Below are 21,190 nucleotides of genomic sequence, written 5' to 3'. Positions count from 1 at the left end.
GGCAACACTTCATTCCATAAAATAAAATAAGTGTTTCAGAGAACTGAACAGAGGAGATTGGATTTATATACAGAAAAGGGAATGAAGAAAGGAGAAACAAAGAACCAAAATGAATTGGTCATTTCAAAGTTAATTTCCTTGCAAGGGACAGGGAGAAAGAACAATCTGATTGGTTAATTTCCTTGCAAGGGACAGGGAAACAGAACAATCTGATTGGTTAACAGCAGGTTACTTCAGGTCAGTCTGTTGTAAGGATTAAAATAGAGGAAACATCATTATCATGCTGATTGAAGATTGAAACTCGTCTTTTTGGGAAATTGGGCTATCTCTCTCTTCTGATTTCCTGGAAGGCCAAATAACAACTCAGTGTTGGTTTGGAGAGCATGGGTGATTCCATCTTGATTTTTAGTCTGGTCTGTTGGAAACTAGTGCAGGAGTTTAGTCCAAAACAATGACCTCGTATAGTTTTTATTTAATAAGACGGAGAAAGCATGAAGGTCAAGGTCACCTAATGAAATAAAGATTGAGGATAGAAATAGGAGGGATAATTGAAGTTCCCAGTAACCTTCTAATAATTATACCAATAACTCTTAGTCAACCCAGTCTTCAGTGGGAACCATCCTTGAGCCTTCTGCCAAACCCACCCAAAGTTAGGATGCCTGTTAGGATCTCAGAGCATCCTACACTGTTCTTTTGTAGCACTGTGTCAATTGCAATGCATTATTTATTAATATGACTATGATATGATGTGTCATATTCTACCCAGACTGTCAGCCTTATGAAAGGAAATCAGGACATTTCTGGTTCATCTCTTGCATCCTAGGACCTAGAACAATATCTGGCACATATTAGGCACTCTTCACATTTGCCAGATGAAAGACTGCTTTAATGTCCCCAGTTTTTATCACGTGTACCTCCTTACAGCATATTCTCTATGACTCAGAATGGAGAGGGTGTAGGAGAAAGCATGCTCTTGATCAGGTGCCCTGCCCCCCTTTCTGAGGGTTTCTCCTCGAGAATAAAACACAGCTCTTTCTTTCCCTTTTCCCCATCTCTTGACACCAGCCATTATGCTCTGTAGTCCAGATGCACTGCCCTCCACTGCCCTTCTTTCAGTTACTGAACCTGCAAGCCCACCTGCCCCTGGGCCACTGCACAAATAGCCCATCTGCCCTGAACACTAGCTATGCACCCCATCCTACCACTTAAATGACTCATCTCTCATTTGCATGTCAAGCATTGCCTTAGGGAAGCCTTTCCTGACTCCCCAGACTAAGTCAGGTGTCACATGTCCCATCACAGTCTCTCGTAGAATCACCTCTTTGGTAGCACAAACTATAGTTGCTATTTTTGATTTGTTTGTGCTCCATGAAGGTAGGAACCATCACAATTTTGCTTACTACTTAACACCCCTGATTTTTGGTCACTATTTAACACTCAGAGTTTGGCATTGTACCTGACATTTGTTCAGAACTAAATAAATATTTATTGCATGAATCAATCAATGAATGAAATGCACACACGCATCTCTTACATCCCTTCCTCTCTTCCTGTAGGGCTGAGTACCCAGAGGCAATAGATCTGGCTTTACAATTAACTTTCTGTTGATATATCAACACATTTGAATTCAAGTGACCCAGGTTTTAGCCAAGCAACAAGTCCCAGTGAATTGTCTACAGATTCTTTGCCTAATACAGGCAAGATGTTTCATTCACCACAGGCTGCCTCTTAGCAATCATTTGATTTAAAAAAAAAAAAAAGATGCAAAAATACCTGTCTCCTTAGAGAGAGACTTTATCTCACCATCAAACCAATCATTAGTGAGCTTTCTCTTTATAACTCTTCTCTGATTTATCACAGTGTATATAACTCCTATTTTAAAAACTCCTTCTATACCCACCCTGCCACATATGGCCACAGCTTGTTTGCAAAGAATGCTGATCATGCTTTCAAACAAAACTGTTCCCATATGCTTGTGATTCATTTCCCCCTTCCTGCCTTTGCTTCATTTGTTTTAGAATTGGAGTTTAATTTTGAAACCATTGCTGTGACAGGAAGTGACTAGGGAGAGGAGGAATTAAAAGAGAAGGACCTCAGAGCTGAGAGGGACGAATGAAATGGTATGTTGCTTATTCAACCCACAGATGGGATCAAAGACTGTTAGATTGAAAAAGCCCTTTAAAGAAATACCAAATTCCCACTTGATCCCTTTCTTCCAGCTTAAAGCAGAGGGCTGGGGAAAACATGATCTTATCTCCATTTCTGGAATGCAAGACAGTCCCATTATATACCTTACAACCGAATGCAGCATAGGATTCAGTTGCTGACCAGAGTGACATTTTGAAAAGTGCAAGCATCCTGTCTCCAAGGAATATTAATGAAATCATGGAATGAGTTGGCTGATATTTTATGCTGCCTATTACAACTCAACACATGACCTTTTAATGGAGCAAAATGTTTGTAATAAAAAACTGGCCTGGTATTCTTGGATAATTTATTCATTCAACAAATATTATTCAGCATCCATTATGTGTCATAGACCTTTCTAGGCATAGAATTCAATAGTGGAAAAAAAAACAAAACAGAGATATCCCTGCCCTCACAGAGCTTATATTCTCATGGGAGAGGATAGACAAACAGCCAAGAAAAGAAAAATATACACATACACACACACACACACACACACACACACACCAAGAATATATATATTTATATACACACATATATATACATATAGGTATATTAATATATACTATAGAGGAAGAAGAAGGGAAAAGGATTAAGAAATGCAGGGGGGTGAGGTTACAGGGTTGTTATTTTGAAAAGGATGGTCAGAAAAAGGTCTCATCTATCAGGTAAAGAGGTAACCATATGGCCATGGGAGGGATGATGTGTTAGGCCATTTTTGCATTACTATAAAGGAATACCTGAGACTGGGTAATTTATAGAGAAAAGGGGTTTAATTGGTTCATGGTTTTGTAGGCTATACAAGCATGGCACCAATATCTGCTCAGCTTCTAGTGCAGGCCTCAGGAAGCTTACAATCATGGCAGAAGGTGAAGCAGGAGCAGGCTTATCACATGGCAAGAGCAGGGGCAAGAGAGAGAAGGGAGAAGTTTCAGACTCTATTAAACAACCAGATCTTGTGTGAACTCAGTGAGAACTCACTCATCACCAAACGGATGGTGCTAAGCCATTTGATACAGTTAGGCTGTGTCCTCACCCAAATCTCATCTGGAATTCCCACATGTGGTGAGAGGAACTCACTAATGAGATCTGATGGTTTTAAAAAGAGGAGTTCCATTGCACAAGTGCTCTCTCTCTTTGCCTACTGCCATCCATATAAAACGTGACTTGTTCCTCCTCGCCTTCCACCATGATTGTGAGGCCTCTCCAGCCTTGTGGAACTCTAAGTCCATTAAACCTTTTTCTATTGTAAATTGCCCAGTCTCAGGGACACTTTTATCAGCAGCATGAAAATAGACTACTACATTGTTCATGAGGGATCTGCCCCCATGATCCAATCACCTCCTACTAGGACCCACCTTCAACACTGGGAATCACATTTCAACATGAGATTTGGAGGGGACATATATCCAAACCATGTCATTCCACTCTTGTCCCTCCAAATTTTGTGTCTTCCTCACATTTCGAAATACACTCATGCCTTTGCAATAGTCCCCCAAAGTTTTAACTTGTTCTAGCCTTAACTCAAAAATCCCAAAGTCCTAAGTCTTATCTAGAGATGAGTTTCTTCCACCTATGAGCCTGTAATATCAAAAGCAAATTATTTGCTTTCAAGATACAATGGTGATATAGGCATTGAGGATACAGTCCCATCCCAAAAGGAGAAATCAGCCAAAATAAAAGGGCAATAGGCCCCACACAAGTCTGAAACCCAGTCAGGCAGTCAATTAATCTTAAATTCTAAAATAATATTTGACTGTATGCTCCACATCGGGGACACAATTCTGAAAGGAGTGGGCTTCCAAGGTGTCAGGCAGCTCTATCTCTGTGGCTTGGCAGGGTGCAGCCCATGTGGCTGCTCTCATGGGTTGGAGTGCTTGTGGCTTTTCCAGACAGAGGATGCAAGCTGCCAGTGAATCAACCATTCTCAGGTCTGGAGGGTGGTGACCTCCTTCTCAACACTCCAGTAGGCAGTCCCTTGGTAGGGACTCTATGTGGGGGCTCTAACCCCCACATTTCTCCTTTGCACCAACCCAGTAGAGTTTCTCTGGTCGAGGCGGGGCGGGGGGCTCCACCTTTGCAACAGGCTTCTGCCTGGGCACCCAGGCTTTTCCACACATCCTCTGAAATCCAGTTGGGATCCTCCAAACCTCCTTCACACTTAACACAATGTGGAAACTGCCAAGCCTTGTGGCTTGCACACTCCAGAGCTGTGGCTCAAGTTTTACCTGGACTCCTTTGAGCTGCAGCTGGAGCTGGAGCAGCTGGAATGCAGGGAGCAGTGTCCTGAAGCTACACAGGGAAGCAGAATCCTGGGCCCGGCCCCTGAAACCACTCTTTTCTTCTAGGCCTCTGGGCCTATGATGGAAGCGACTGCTTCAGAAATCTCTTAAATGCCTTCCAGGACTTTTCCCATTGTCTTGGATATTAGCACTTGGCTTCCTTTTAGTCATCCTATACTAGCAAGTGGTTGGTCTACAGCCTACTTGAATTCCTCTCCTGAAAATGCTCTTTCTTCCTCCATCACATGGCCAGGTTGTAACTTTTCCAAATTTTTATACTCTACTTCCCTTTTAAATATAGGTTCCAACTTTAAACCATTCTTTTGCTCCTATATCTGATCCTGGCTGTTGGAAGGAGCCAGGCCACATCTTGAATGCTTTACTATTTAGAAATTTCTTCTACCATATCTAAGTCGTCACTCTTAAGTTCAAACTTTCAGAGCCCTAGGACATGGACACTATGCAGCTAAGTTCTTTGCTAAAGCATAAAATGGGTAACCTGTGCTCTAGTTTCCAATAACTTCCTCATTTCCATCTGAGACTTCATGAGCTCAGACTTCACTGTCCATATCTCTATCAGCATTTTGGTCACAATCACCTAACCAGCCTCTAAGAAGTTCCAGACTTTCTCTAGTTTTCCTGTCTTCTTTTGAATCTCCCAAACTCTTCCACCCTCAGCCTGATACCCAACTCCTAAGCCACTACCACATTTTAGGGTATCTTTATATCAATGTCCCATTCCTCAGTACCAATTTTCTATATTAGTGTATCCTTGTGTTACTATAAAGGAATATCTGAGACCAGATAATTTAAAAAGAAACGAGATTTAATTGGCTCCTGCTTTTGCAGGCTGTACAAGCATGGCACCGACATCTTCTAGGCTTCTGGTGAGAGCCTCAGGAAGCTTACAATCATGGTGTGAGACAAAGTGGAACCAAGCACATCACGTGGCTAGAGCAGGAGCGAGAGAGAGAAGGGGGAGGTCCCAGAATCTTTTGAACAATCAGATCTTACACAACCTAACTGAGCAAGAATTCACTCATCACCAAGGGGATGGTGCTAAGCCATTCATGAGTGATTCTCCCCCATGACCCTTGGTCAGACCCCTCTTCCAACACTGGGCATCACATTTTAACATAAGATTTGGAAGGGACAAACATATAAACCATATCAGAGGGGGAGAGCACTCTACACAGATGGAAAAGTAAGTGCCAAAGTTCTGAGGCAGGAACACACATAGTATTCTTGAGGAGCACCAAGGAAACTGATGCTACTAATGTGGAGCATCAAAGATAAAGTGAGACGGTCAGAAACAAGCCAATCCCATAGGTCTGTGTAGACTATTACTATTTGAGAAATTGAGGTTTTATTCTACACGAGACAGGAGATAAGGGTTTTGAATAAGGACTGACATGATCTGACTTCTATTTTCAAATGTTCACTCTGGCTGCTGTGTTGAACTAGACTATGGGGGTGGGACAAGGACAAATACAGAGAGACCCATTTGTCAGGAGGCTAGGTGATATTCCACACCAGAAATGAGGGTGCTCTGAAACGGTTATTGTAGAGAAAATGGTAAGAAAGTGTATTCATTTCCTATAACAAATTACTGCAAACTTGGTGATGTAAAGCAATAGACATTTATTCTCTCACAGTTCTGGGGGGCAGAAGTCCAAAATCAGTATTGTTGAGCCAATATTTAGGTGTCGGCAAGGTGCATGCCTTCCAGCAGCTTAGTGGGGAATCTGTTCTTTGGCTCTTGCAGCCTCTGGTGGCTGCTGACTTTCATTGGTTTGTAGCTGCATCACTCTAATCTTCAAGGCCAGCATCTGCTCAACTCTTTTGTCTCTCTTTTTACTCTCTCTGCTCCTTTCTCTCTCTCTCTATCCTACCCTTCTCCTCTATATCAATCAAGTCTTCCTCTGCTTCCCTTTTATAAAGATACATGTCATTGTATTTAGGTCTCACCTGGATAATCCAGGACCATCCCCTCATCTCAATATCCTTAATCACATCTGCAAAGATGTTCCTCCTCCCTTTTAAACAGCTATATAAAATAACATTTACAGATTCCAGAGATTAGGATATGAATGTCTTTTGAAGAGCAGTTTTTCAGCTTATTATAGAAGGGATCAGATAATGAATGTTTTTAAAAGACTAACCTGTAGGATTTTCTGATGGATTACTCTTTGGGTGGGAGAGAAAGAAGTAAGGTGACCCCAAAGCTTTTGGTCAGTGTACTCTCTCAGAGGAAGATTTTGGAAAAGTAGGTTCAGAGAAGAAAATGAACTCAGTTTTGGAGATGTTAAGTGTGAAAATCCTATAAAATATACAAATGGTGCTTTAGTAGGGAGTTAGACTTAAGTCTGGATTTCAGAGAAGGTCAGACAGGGCCTATACAGTTGTGAATTATTGGAATACAGGTAGAATGTAAAGCCATGAGACAAAGTGAGACTACACAGTGTGGTGATTTGAAACTGTGTTAGCTTGGCTAAACTGGAATTACATGTTCAGAATTTCTTTCCTTGTATTGTTCCAGATTAGCACTGACCAAGAAAAAACTTTGCATGAGATTGGAAGGTAGAAGTAAAGCAGCTACCAGTATTCTTTGAGGGGATCTGATTAGATACTGAGGGAGAGAGACAGAAAGCGGCAGGGGGACTCCAGCCTCACAGTCTTCCCCAAACTGCATCCAGCTCCTCCTGTGACAGCAGCAGCCCCAGGCCCACCAGCCAGCTTGGTGACAACAGCCTTCCCTAGATGTCTATGTCTCTCCTTCCCAGTCCCACTTTTGCAGCTGGATGTGCCTTTGGAAGTGCAAACTCGTCCACCCACCCCAGTGCTTCAGGAGGGCTGGTAGTGACTTTTCTCTCATTTCTTCAACTCCCCCTTTCAGGCTCTTCCTTCCCTAGCTTCTTACACAACTGTATGAGGTCTTATTCCAATAACAAGTACCATTCAATAATACTCATCATGATTCTGCTTCTCTGATTAAACCCTGAGTACCTGTACCCAGGGAGCAAATCTAGATGGTGACAAGTCCAAGAACTGAATCCTGGGACACCCCAAAGTTTGGAAATGAGAGAGAAAAGGAAGAATCAAGGAAGGAAACTAAGCAGGAATGACCAGTGGGCAGAAGAGCCTGAAGCTTATACAATTTTGTCATCCATCTTAAAGAAAAAGTATACAAAATTAAAATTAAATACAAATATGAATATACATTTAGAATGGGAAAAAATCCCATCAAATTGCAGTGTTTAAAAGCTGAAAAATAGAGTAGATAATGTGAAGGTTTTATAGGTCCGACCTGTATAATTCAGGACAATCTCCTCACGTCCAGATCTTTATTTTAATCACATCTGCAAAACTCCTCCCTGCTTTAAAAATAGCTATTTAAGGTAGCGTTCACAAATTCCATAATATTTTTAATTATTTAACTGCCTGATACATGCCTACATTTGTATCTTTACATATTTGGGCTGCATACTTTTTAAATAACTCTTTATACTACAGTTGGTTTTTTTACTGTTATTTTCTAGAGGGAAAGTGGAAAAATAATCACTTCACCTTCTAGCATGACTGATCACAGGTTTTTAATTATTCTTAGCTTGAATGCATAAAATGAGTGTCTTCACACACAAACTTCCTTGGTGTCTATAGTCCCTGACAGAGTTTAAACAATCCTTAATTAAAACAACCTGATTCAAAAATAAGCAATTAAATAGACATGTATTAGTCTGTTTCATGCTGCTGATAAAGGCATACCTGAGACTCAGAAGAAAAAGAGGTTTAATTGGACTTACAGTTCCACATGGCTGGGGAGGCCTCAGAATCACGACGGGAGGCAAAAGGTACTTCTTACATGGTGGTGGCAAGAGAAAATGAGGAAGAAGCAAAAGCTGAAACCCCTGATAAACCCATCATATTTTGAGACTTATTCTCTGTGATGAGAACAGTACAGGAAAGACCAGCCTGCATGATTCAATTGCCTCCCACTGGGTCTGTACCACAACATGGGAGAATTCCAGGAGATACAGTTCAAGTTGAGCTTTGGGTGGGGACACAGCTAAACCATATCGTTCCTCCCCGGCCCCTCCAAATCTCATGTCCTCACATTTCAAAACCAGTCATGCCTTCCTAACAGTCCCCCAAAGTTTTAACTCATTTTAGCATTAACCCAAAAATTCATTGTCCAAAGTCTCATCAGGAGACAAGCAGGTCCTTTCCACCTATGAGCCTGTAAAATCAAAAGCAAGTTAGTTACTTCCTAGATACAACAGAGGTACAGGTATTGAGTAAATACAGCCATTCCAAATGGGAGAGATTGTCCAAAACAAATGGGTTACAGGGCCCATGCAGGTCTAAAGTCCAGCAGGGCAGTCAAATTTTAAAGCTCCAAAATGATCTCTTTTGACTCCAGGTCTCACATACAGGTTGTGCTGATGATGCAAAAGGTAAGTTCCCATGGTCTTGGGCAGCTCTCCCCCTGTGGCTTTGCAGGGTACAACTTCCCTCCCAGCTGCTTTCATGGGCTGGCATTGGGTGTCTGTTGTTTTTCCAGATGCACAGGGTAAGCTGTTGGTGGATCTACCATTTTGGGGTCTGGAGGATGGTGGCCCTCTTCTCACAGCTCCACTAGGCAGTGGCCCAGTAGGGACTTTGCGTGGGTGCTTCAACCCCACATTTCACTTCTTCAATGCCCTAACAGAGGTTCTCCATGAGGGCCCCACCCTTGCAGCAAACTGTTGCCTGGACATCCAGTCATGTCCATACACCTTTTGAAATCTAGGCAGAGGTTCCCAAACCTCAATTCTTGATTTCTGTGCACCTGCAGGCTCAACACAATGTGTAAACTGCCAAGGCTTTGGGCTTCCACCCTCTGAAGCCACAGCCTGAGCAGTATGTTGGCCCCTTTCAGCTACAGCTGGAGTGGCTGAAACACAGAACACCAAGTCCCTAAGTTGCACACAGCACAGGGAACCTGGGCCTGGCCCATGAAACCACTTTTTCCTCCTGGGCCTCCAGGCCTATGATGGAAAGGGTTGCCATGAAGGTCTCCGACATGACCTGGAGACATTTTCCCCATGGTCTTGGGGATTAACATTAGGCTCCTTGCTGCTTTTGCAAATTTCTGCAACTGGCTTAAGTTTCTCCCCAGAAAATGGGTTTTTCTTTTCTATCACATAGCGAGGCTGCAAATTTCCCAAACTTTTATGCTCTTCTTCCCTTATAAAACAGAATATCTTTAACAGCACCCAAATCACCTCTTGAATGCTTTACTGCTTAGAAATTTCTTCCATCAGATACCCTAAATCCTCTCTCTCAAGTTCAGAGTTCTACAAATCTCTAGGGCAGGAGCAAAATGCTGCCAGTCTCTTTGCTAAAGCATCACAAGAGTCACTTTTGCTCCAGTTCCCAAAAAGTTCCTCATCTCCATCTGAGACCACTTTAGCCTGGATCTTATTGTCCACATCACTATCAGCATTTTTATCAAAGCCATTCAACAAGTCTCTATGAGGTTCCACACTTTCCCACATTTTCCTGACTTCTTCTGAGCCCTCCAAACTGTTTCAATCTCTGCCTGTTACCCAGTTCCAAAGTTGCTTCCACATTTTTGGGTATCTTTTCAGCAACACCAAGCTCTACTGGTACCAATCTACTCTATTAGTTTGTTTTCACACTGCTGATAAAAACATACCCAAAACTGGGAAGAAAAAGAGGTGTAATTGGACTTACAGTTCCACATGGATCGGGCGGGAGGCAAAGGGCACTTCTTACATGGTGGTGGCAGAGAAAATGAGGAAGACGTCAAAGTGGAAATTCCTGATAAACCCATCAGATCTCATGAGACTTATTTACTATCACAAGAATAGCACAGAAAAGACTGGCACCCATGATTCAATTACCTTACCCTGGGTCCCTCCCACAACATGAGGGAATTCTGGGAGATACAATTCAAGTTGAGATTTGGGTGGGGACACAGCCAAACTATATTAAGACATGTCTCTAAAGAAGATATATGAATAACTCATGTGCACATGAGAAGATACTCAACATTACTAATCATTAGGGAAATGCAAATCAAAACCACAATGAGACACCACTCATCCCCATTAGAGTGGCTATTATGTTTTTAAAAATGCATAAAATAACAAGTGTTGGCAAGGGTGTAAGAAATTGAAACTCTTGTGCTTTGTTGGTGGAAATGTAAAATGGTATAGCCAATATGAAAAACAGTATGGCAGTTTCTCAAAAAATTAAAAATAGAATTACTATATGATCCAGCAATTCCACTTCAGGGTATATACCCCATGGAACTGAAAGCATGATCTCAGGAGATATTTGCACACCCATATTCTATACAATAGCTAAAATGTAGAAGCAAGATAAGCAAAATGTGGCATATGTATACAATGGAATATTATTCAGCCTTTAAAAGAAAGGAAATTCTGACATATGCTATATGGATAAAACTTGGAGACATTATGCTAAGTGAAATAAGCCAGTCACAGAAAAACAAAAACTGAGTGACTTATATGAGGTACTTAGAGCCATCAAAATCATAGAGACAAAAAGTAGAATGGTGGTTGCCAGGGATTTGGGGGAAAGGAGAATAGGGAGTTATTTTTTAATGGGTATGGGGTTTCCATTTTACAAGATGAAAGAGCTATGGAGTTAAGATGAAGGTTATGGTGGTGATGGTTGCACAACATTATGAATTTACCTATTTATTTTTTATTCCTTTTAAATGATTTATACAATGCTTTTTGTAGAGATGAGACTCTCACTATGTTGCCCGCCCAGGCTAGTCTTGAACTCCTGGACTCAAGTGATCCTGCCACCTCAGCCTTCCAAACTGCTGGGATTACAGGCATGAGTCACTGCACCTGGCCCCTGAATATATTTAATACCACCGAACTACATACCTAAAAATGGTTGAGATGGTAGATTTTATGTTCTGTATATTTCATCACAATTTTAAAAATCAGACAGAAGTATATAGTACTTATTTAATTGTATTCCTAAGAGAGAACTTCTACTCTGATGAAGCATCAAAGAATTGAATTTTACAAAAAGAACTTATAATTGTACACATCTGATACTGAGAAAAATTGTCCACAACTACTCTTCAAACCTTGTTTCTCTTTCACTCTGACACACTTCCAGTGCTGCACACTGTACTTCACATTGATAGTAGGTTTTCATTTCTGCCCTACTACCGTTGCCTCAATTCCAGTTTAGCCAGTACCCTGGGCAGTAGGAGAACTCCTCCAAGCACTCCTACTCCAGAGTCATAGAAAGAACTCAGCCACCCACAGGAGAAACTGCAAACCACATAAATACATCCCACTAAACCCAAACTAAACATATCTCCAACTCAACTTACCATTAACTCAATCTCCAAAATACTTATAAGTCATTCCAATATTCCAATACCATCTCACACAAGGGAAAGTTTTTAAGTTTCTAATATGAAAACTTTCAAATTATACAAAAGTAGACAGAATAGTATAGTACATTCCCAGGAACTCTTTCACCAGTTTCAACAATGGTAGATTCATGGCCAGTCTTGTTTCCACTGTAATCCACCCACTTTCTCCCTTCCTCTGCAGCTTTACACAATTTCTAGATATTACAGTATTTTATCGATCAGTATTTTAGTATGTATTTCTAAAATACAAGAATTCTTTAAAAATAACAATGCCCTAAATATACTTCAGCAAACATTAATAATAATGTCCTAATATTCTGATACCGTATCCAAATTTTTAACAATCTCATGAAATGCCATACTTTTACTTTTAGTTAGTTTGAATCAGAATTTAAAGTTGTGATTAATTGATATGTACCCAGTTTTTAAAAAATCCACAGATTCCTTATCTCTTTTTTTGTAATTAATTTGTTTAAGGAATCAGGTTGTTTTTTCTGTAGAGTTTCCCACAGTCTATATTTTTCTAATCAAATCCCTATGTGTCATGTGTTTTTTGTGTTCTCTGCCCACTGAATTTCCTCTAAATTGGTCATTGGATTTAGAAGCTTGATAAGATTCTGGTTTGACATTTTTGGCAAAGTTGGGTGCACTTACTGTCTGGTTGTGTCTCTGTTTGATGTTAGCGGATGTTGACGATCAATGTGGCCTTAGGTTGACATCCCCAAAATAGACCCAGAGATAAGGATCACTGTGAAGGTGACCATGTAGCACCTCAGGAGACCAGGAAGGTGGTGCAGGAAGCAGAAAGGGGAGGAGAGGATGCCCAGCAGGAGCATGATCTCAGGCAAAATCCCAGAGGGCAGTTTCTTCCTGATCCACAGGGAAACTTGATTGAGTAGGTTACACTTCAGAACTGCACTGACTCAAGGAAAGGAATCTAGGTTTTCACACACCTGCACTTTTCAGTAATTGTTGAAGAGTTCTCCAGAGGTGGGCACTGTCCAGGCATTAGCAGCTCTGTATGTCTGGAGCTGGTGCACAAAACAGTAATGAGAGATCAGAGGGGATCAGAGTGGAGCGTCCACTCCATCTGCATATGAGGGGAAGTTTGACCAATTATGTTAAAATATCTTATTTTGCAAATACTACAAAAAGCTATGAGCATGTAAACATATTCCTAGATGGGCCTTAGAAGGGGCCCATAACAGTGAGGTGCCCTGATACTTAAGCTTTTTTTTTTTTTTTTTTACTGGAAATCAAGATACTCAAGCTTCTTTAGCTTCAAGATAAATCCATCTCTGTTGTGAGGAAGAAAGAAAAAGAGATTGTGGTGTCCTGGAAGATAGGAAGAGAGTGTGTTTGAAAAAGAGAGTGATGATGTGTTTTAAGCTCCTGTGACTCATCAGATCTGTTGTTTTTACTACCTTTGAATCGTCCCTTACCTACTTCATGTCTTCACATTCCTCACTGTCCAGCTTAGAGTCCGTGATCCAGAATTATAAGCACTCTCAACTCCTTTGCCTCTGTTGATGGATCAGGAAGATGAAGACCTTCAGATCTGGCTATTTGGAGATTATTAAAGATCTTCACAAAAGTAGTAAAGGTGAGGTATTAAGAACAAAAGCCTAATCAGAGTGACTTCGTATAAAATTGTAGGAGGAGAGAGATTGAAGTAGAGATGTCCCTCAGTTTCTATGGGGGGTTGGTTCTAGGACCTTCTTCAGATGCCAAAATCTGTATCTACTCAAGTCCCTGATATAAAATGGTGTAGTATCTACAAACAACCTACATATATTTATAATATACTTTAAATCATCTCTAGAGTATTTATAATACCTAATACAATGTGAATGCTAGAAAATAGTTGCTATACCATATTTTTTTATTCATGATGTTTATCGTTGTATTAAAAAAATTTTAGAGTCAGAGTCTTGTTCTGTCACCCAGGCTAGAAAGCAGTGGCACAATCATAGCTTACTGCAGCCTCAAACTGCTGCACTCAAGTGGTCCTCCCACCTTCGCCTCCCAAAGTGTTGGGATTACAGGCATGAGCCACTACACTCAATCTGGTTTTTTTGTTGTTGTTTTCTGTTAAAATATTTCTGATTCTCAGTCGGTTGAATCTGCAAATGCAGAACCCTTGGGTATGGAGGCCAACTGTATAGCACACTTTTTCATGGAGTTTTGCTGAAATGAATGTCAAAGTAATAAACTGATTGCTAGACAGGAATGTGGAGTTAAAGGTTTGTTTATTGGAAGATGGGGAAAGTAACATATTTGTATGCTGAAGGGAATTATCCTATAGAAAGGGATACAGAGGGGAGAATGACTAGATATTTACACCTGCTTAAGTGAGAGAGACAAGTGGAAGGGTTGACCTGAGATAGGAACATTGAAAGTTCATCCCCAACAACAGGAGAAAAGCCAGATGGAGGCGAGTAGGTGACAGATTTGGGAGTGAGGGCAGAAGAAAGTTAAATAATGTCTTCACCTGAGAGTGTAGAGATGGAGGTGTGAGAGGCTTGAGGAAAGAGAAAACAGGTGTCTAGGAGAGCCAGATAGTGAATTGACCAGGGAAATGTGGCAGGATTTCCACGCAGCTCTTGGGCCCATGTGAAGCTGTCAGTTATGAATGCGGAGTGAGGCCAACCAGCGTGGCTGAGTGTTGTTCTTAAGCCATAATCGGCCGCAGGTCGTAGTAGTGAATTCGTGGAGAAGGGGCTAGCCAAAGTTGAAGTTTTTCTAGGCAGGCTGGAGACAGAGGCAAAGGAGATGAGAGTGCTTGCGTTTCTGGGTCATGGACTCTAAGCTGGATAATGGGGGGTGTGAAAACATGAAGTAGATAAGGGACAATAAAAAGGCAGCAAGCCCAAGAGAGGTGATAAGTGGCAAGATTACAAGACTACCAGGGAGAGTGTGCTGGAAGGTGACCAGTGAGTAGTTCACTTGAGATGGTGGAGAGGGCGGAGTTAATGGTGACAACAAAGTCTAAGGTTTGGCCACAGGAGTGGATGGCTGAAAGAGGGTGGGGAACACATTACTGATGCACAGAAGAAACCAGGTTAATCAATATGGCTATTGTAATGGTTGAATCATAAATTTAATATCTTGTGGCCAATTACTGAGGAAGTTCATTTCTATAGTATTCATGTCCATCCCATCTTGCACAACTATCAAAAAGACCATGGTTTTTCAGTTAGTTTGAGCCAAAGCAGACCTTATGGGATACTTTGTGAACAGAGTTTGGTCAATCAATGCAAATAGAACAACATGGCAGGACACCAAGGCCTGGTACCAGGCAACTTGTGTCCTTTACATTATCCCTTTTGGAAATGAATGCCCTCAAGCTGTGTAAACTTTAGTTTTGTCATTTACTTCCTAAAATATTACCACCTATAAATAATATTACCACCTATAAATACTGAGAAATGTTCAGGATGTCATGGAATGAATTCATCCATCTGGTGCTGAGCTTTTCTCTACAGAAAGCCAAAGTCCTGGTGGTCACCTACTGGTATTTGTGCCCATAGACTGGCTCCCCTTTCCTGTAACTATGGATGAACTCTGTGTACTCCTAACTAAGGTCAGAATGTGCTGAGAACAAAGCCATTTATGACAGGAGGGAGCTACCAAGGGCCCTGGTTCTATCCACCTTCTAACAGACAAACCTCTAGGTCATTTAGACTCACCCGTCTCTCACCGAGTCCTGGCTTTTGTCAAATTCTGACTGTTTTCCTGTCATATTTTTCAACTCTGCCTCACGTCTCTTCCTGTACATTTTTGAAGCCAGGGTTCTTCCAAAGAAACAAAATATGTGATTAAAACAAACATCTAGACAGACTCTAAGAAGGATAAGCCAAGTCTCAAACAACCAGAGCCCAGAGAGGAAGCAGTGAAGGAAGAATGGCGAGCTTTGCTTTGGATGGTGGGAGTATCAAGTGCTAAGGATGGGAAGGTTGAGCTGGTGCATGGATGGATATGACCTCAGTTTGAGATTTTTTCTTTGTTAGTTTTGGGTTTTTTTGCACCAAGATCATCCCACTGCCAGCATATTCCAAATCACACTGGCAGGGGAAGGGAAAATCTTGGGGAACCAAGATTCCCTGCTCTGTTCATAACTACAGCTCACATCATGATCTTATTGCAACTTTCTTCTTTATGGCACCTTCAACTGGCATCCATAGCAGTTATGGCTGTGTTAGTTTGAAATGCTGCAGCTAGGATGGTCTCTTTGCCCCTTCTCTGTCAGACTCTGACTTAATTTCTTTGGGATAGGACCTTACCAAACACTTCCAGGTCCTTATGGAGAACCTTGGGATAACTGTGCTTCCCTTGAGTACATCCAAATTCCTCTGCTTACCTCGGAAACCAAGCGCCCAGCATCCCTCTTCCATCTCAGGACATTTCTCTAGAGCTCACGTTCTTGTAAGGAACTGATTACTCATCCCCACTCCCCAATGTCTCTAGTCATCATTCATAAATCTCAAACTCATGGGGAAGTCTTCTGCCCACAGACTGAACAATGACATTTATTTCCAGGTACCTATCTCTATGACATTCTTGTTTGCCACCCAACTTGCTTTCCCCTTTCCTTGCATGGCTCTCTCCCTGTGGGCATTTGGGTCCCCCAAAGGGCAACAAGAAGAAGTGGCTTTGCTGCTTTACACTCCGGAAGATGGAGGACCCAATCTATGAAGTCAATCCTAACGTGAGTCTGAGGTTAAGTACGGAGATGACCCTAATATCCAGAAACAGAATTTTCACCCAAAAATTTGTTTTTGAGGTACAATGAGCCACTGGATGGGTCACAAAGACTCAGCAAGACTAAAAACAGCTCTGTTGCTGTCTACCTAAAGTAGAGTTTTCAATTCACATTTGGAAATTGCGACAATATATAATTTTTCTCTGGATTTTTTTTCTTGTAACAGTACCTTTCTTATAGTAAAATTATTATAGAAAAATGGAAAAACATAAAAAAGTTTACAAAAGAAAATGAAACTACCTTTAATCTCACTAAACAGAAATAATTGCTGTTATTATTTTAGTGTATTGTCTGCCTGTGCGTTTCTGCCTATGTGGAATATATTCCTGAGGTTAATTTATATATACATAATACAAACTATTTACTATTATAAATAACTTCAATTATTTTTGTGAGTTACACTGTGTCCCTGAGAATCCTAAAGAGCAGTGTTATGCTTCACTCTATAAATTCTTATATCTAACAAAAAAATCAATGAACTATTATCTGACTACTCCTACAGAAAAGTTACAGCAGATTCTGAGAGCAACAAAGCTGAGGACTCATCTACTCTCTGCCACTTAGCAGCCTATGATCTTGGTCAAGTTTCTTAAATCTTCTGTGCCTCAGTTTCCTTTTATTTAACATGAGGATAATAACATACCTCCTTTAAAGAGTCGATGTGGCAGTTAAAGGAGAAATGGCATATAAATTATGTAGATTCGTGTGTGGCATGCAGTAAGTAGTAAATAAAGGTTATCAGCATCATTATCTTTATCATCTTTGTGTTACTGCAAGGCTTCTTTAGAAATGAGTGAGTGGATTTATAATAAAGCACCAATCCTATAATACAACTTATATAAAGGTTGATAAGAGTTGAGGCTGAACAGCAAATTATTCAGGGTTTTAGTGAACTGGGAACCAAACAGCAAAAATTTCCTGAAGGCCATATAGCGTAATGGTCAAAAGCATGAGTTTTGGATGAAAACAAATAAAGGTTTGTTCTCCCAATTCTTAATAGTAAAAATTCAAATCTATTTAGTCAACACAAAGGGCTAGGCATTATTCTCAGAGCTTTGCTTCTATTAGCTCACTTCAGCCTTGCAATATCCCTAAGATATAAGTACTATCACTAGTGGGAAAAAGCAACAGCAACAGAGAAGTTAAGAAATGAATAGCAGACAACAAGGCTAGTAAAAGGCAGAGCTAGGATTCGAACTCAGATGACCTTATTCTATAGCCTCTGCTTTTAATTATTGTTATGTTGTCGTATATTTGAAAGGGTTATTTAATATCAGTGAGGCTCTCATTAGATTGTAGTCTTTTTCTTATGGATTTGACAGAATTATTTGTATATTCTTGATAAAAGCCCTTTGCTAATTATATGTATTGTGAATATCTTATCTTACACTTCAGCTCACTTTTTGACTATCTTAATGGGTCTTTTGGTGAATGAAGTTTTTTATTTTAAGGTAAGAGCACACATCAATATTTTCCTATACAACTGGTATATTTTGTGCCTAGATTATCCTGTAGAAACACGCATCTTTTCTTTTTAAAGGTGTGCACTTTTATTCAACTGGTCTCAAGTCAGTGTACAGATAAGCCCTGGCTGCCTCCACCCACGCCCAGGGAAACCAAAAGCCTTCATACGTCTCAAGTTGAGGGACAAAAAAGGGGTAGCCACAGAAGCTAAAATCTTTCAAAATAAAACAAAATAAAAGAACAATGTACAATCAAGTCCTCAGCCACACTGTAGAACTCTGGGGGATGCTCGCTCCCACCGACTGCTGCCATCTTCAAACAGTTTTTAAATCCTTAGTCAAGCCAAAAAACAAAACAAAACAAAAAACAAATAAAGCCATGCCAATCTCATCTTTTCTGTGCAAGTTAGCTTTTGTCAAGAAAGGGTGTATCTCAACTAAGTCACATCTGCCTAGAGGCATTTGTGGTGGACAATGGAGGGACTGGACTCGTCATACTCCTGCTTGCTGATCCACATCTGCTGGAAGGTGGACAGCAAGGCCAGGATGGAGCCGCCGATCCACACGGAGTACTTGTGCTTGGGAGGAGCAATGATCTTGATCTTCATTGTGCTGGGCGCAGGGGTGGTGATCTCCTTCTGCATCCTGTCGGTAATGCCAGAGTACATGGTGGTACCACCAGACAGTACTGTGTTGGTGTACAGGTCTTTACAGATGTCCATGTCACACTTCATGATGGAGTTGCAGGTAGTTTCATGGATGCCACAAGATTCCGTACCCAGGAAGGAAGGCTGGAAGAGTGCCTCGGGGCAGTGGAACTGCTCGTTGCCAATGGTGATGACCTGGCCGTCGGGCAGCTCATAGCTCTTCTCCAGGGAGGAGCTGGAGACCACCATGGCCATCTCCTTCCTGAAGTCCAGGGCAACGTAGCACAGCTCCTCTTTGATGTCACACATGATTTCCCACTCAGCTGTGGTGGTGAAGCTGTAGCTGCGCTCGGTGAGGATCTTCACAAGGTAGTCAGTCAGGTCCCGGCCAGCCAGGTCTAGACGCAGGATGGCGTGGGGGAGGGCAAACCCCTCGTAGATGGGCACAGTGTGGGTGATCCTGTTACCAGAGTCCATCACGATGCCAGTGGTACAGCCAGAGGCATACAGGGACAGCATGGCCTGGATGGCCACATACATGGCTGGGGTGTTGAAGGTCTCAAACATGATCTGGGTCATCTTCTCATGGTTGGCCTTGGGGTTCAAGGGGGCCTCAATCAGCAGCACAGGATGCTCCTCAGGAGCCACACGCAGCTCATTATAGAAAGTGTGGTGCCATATCTTCTCCATGTCGTCCCAGTTGGTGACAATGCCATGCTTGATGGGGTACTTCAGGGTCAGGATGCCTCTCTTGCTCTGGGCCTCATCACCCACATAGGAGTCCTTCTGACCCATTCTCACCATCATGCCTTGGTGCCTGGGGCACCCCCTAATGGAGAGGAAGATGGTCTGGGGAGCATCATTGCCCACGAACCTAGCCTTGCACATGCCGGAGCCATTGTTGACAATGAGTGAAACAGTATGATCATCCATGGTGAGCTGGTGGTGGGTGTGGATGGGCAGTGGAGCAACAAGGGTGTGACTGTGCTCGTGGGGCAGACGCAGTCTTGGCTGAAATATGTATCTTGATCCCTACCTCATACCATATTAAAAACTAAATTCCAAGTAAATTGCAATGTTGGTACAAGATAAACCATCATAGACTGGGCATGTTGACTCCTGCCTGTAATCCCAGCACTTTGGGAGGCCGAGGCAGGCAGATCACTTGAGATCAGGAGTTTGAGACCAGACTGGTCAGCATGGTTAAACACCGTCTCTACTAAAAATACAAAAATTAGTTGGGAGTGGTTGTGCACGCCTGTAATCCCAGCTACTCGGGAAGCTGAAGTGGGAAAAATCACTTGAACCCAGGAGATGGAGGTTTCAGTGAGCCAAGATCATGTCATTGCACTCCAGCCTAGGTGGCAGAGCAAGACTGCATCTCAAAAAAACAACAAAACCATCACAATAACTGCGATTTAAGAATACGTTTACAAGCTTTGTTCTCCTTGAGGTTGTCTTCACTATTGTTGAGTCTTTGCATTTTCATATAAAGTTTAGAATCAGTTTACCAATTTCCACAAAATTATCTATCAGGATTTTGATTAGAATTGCATTGAACCAACAAATTAATTTGGAAAGAATTACAATTTTACAATATTGTCTCTTACAATATTAGCTCTCCCAATCCATGAACACAGTGAATCCTTCCATTTTTAAAAGATATTCTTTAATTTCTTTTAATGACATTATATAGTTTTTTTGTATGGCAGTCTTTAACATTTTTACTAGATTTGCCCTAGACATTGGTGTTTTGAGTTGCTTTTGTAAATGGTGTTATTTTACATTTTATTGTACGTTCAATACAATGTTGAGTATAGGTGGAGATATCAATAGCAGGAATTCTTGTCTTATTTCCAATCACAGGCAGAAAACTTACAATATTTCAGTATCTTTTTCCTTTTTCTCGTTTTTAATATTTCACTATTAAATATGATGTTGGTTGTAGGTTATAGGCATTCATTTTTACCTTTTTCTTCCCTACTAATTTTTTTACTATTCTCCCATCCATTCTCTATCTTCTATAAATTTCTTAAATGTTCTTGCCAGCTTTTCTTATCTCTTACATTCTCTTTGTTTCTGTGGTCTTATCTATTTTTCATATCTTTAATTTTAATAAGGTTTTAAGAAGGAGCCAAGATAAGCATGAGTTCAAGCTACCATGCTTAATTAGGAGTCCCAGAAGGCTAGACATGAAACAATCTTTTTTATTTGAGAAAGTTTGTTTGACTTTTTAGATTTTTAGTTCTTTAATTGACAAATAAAAATTGTATATATTTATAGCATACAACATGTTTTACAGTATGTATACATTGTGAAATAACTAAATCAAGCTAATTAACATATCCATTACCTCACATACTTATTGCTTTATGTGTATGTGTGTTGAAAACATTTAAAATCTATTCTTAGCAATT

At 41.0% G+C, this 21,190-nt stretch overlaps 1 protein-coding gene across 1 annotated transcript; it reads right to left on the bottom strand.

Annotated features, from left to right (window-relative positions):
* Nucleotides 1-18,212: 18,212 nt before the first annotated feature.
* Nucleotides 18,213-20,029, bottom strand: LOC105712983 (actin, clone 302-like). The gene has a single exon (XM_012446465.2). The coding sequence runs from the start codon at nt 19,704-19,706 to the stop codon at nt 18,579-18,581; it is 1,128 nt and encodes a 375-aa protein (XP_012301888.2). The 5' UTR covers nt 19,707-20,029; the 3' UTR covers nt 18,213-18,578.
* Between the last annotated feature and the right edge of the window lie 1,161 nt (nt 20,030-21,190).

Source organism: Aotus nancymaae, unplaced genomic scaffold (genome assembly GCF_030222135.1).
Source record: "Aotus nancymaae isolate 86718 unplaced genomic scaffold, 86718_ANA_hifiasm-v0.15.2.pri h1tg000020l, whole genome shotgun sequence".
In the NCBI taxonomy this organism is placed as follows: domain Eukaryota; kingdom Metazoa; phylum Chordata; class Mammalia; order Primates; family Aotidae; genus Aotus; species Aotus nancymaae.
The sequence above is the reverse complement of the archived record's forward strand: the minus strand, read 5'-3'. Positions and strand labels throughout refer to the sequence as shown.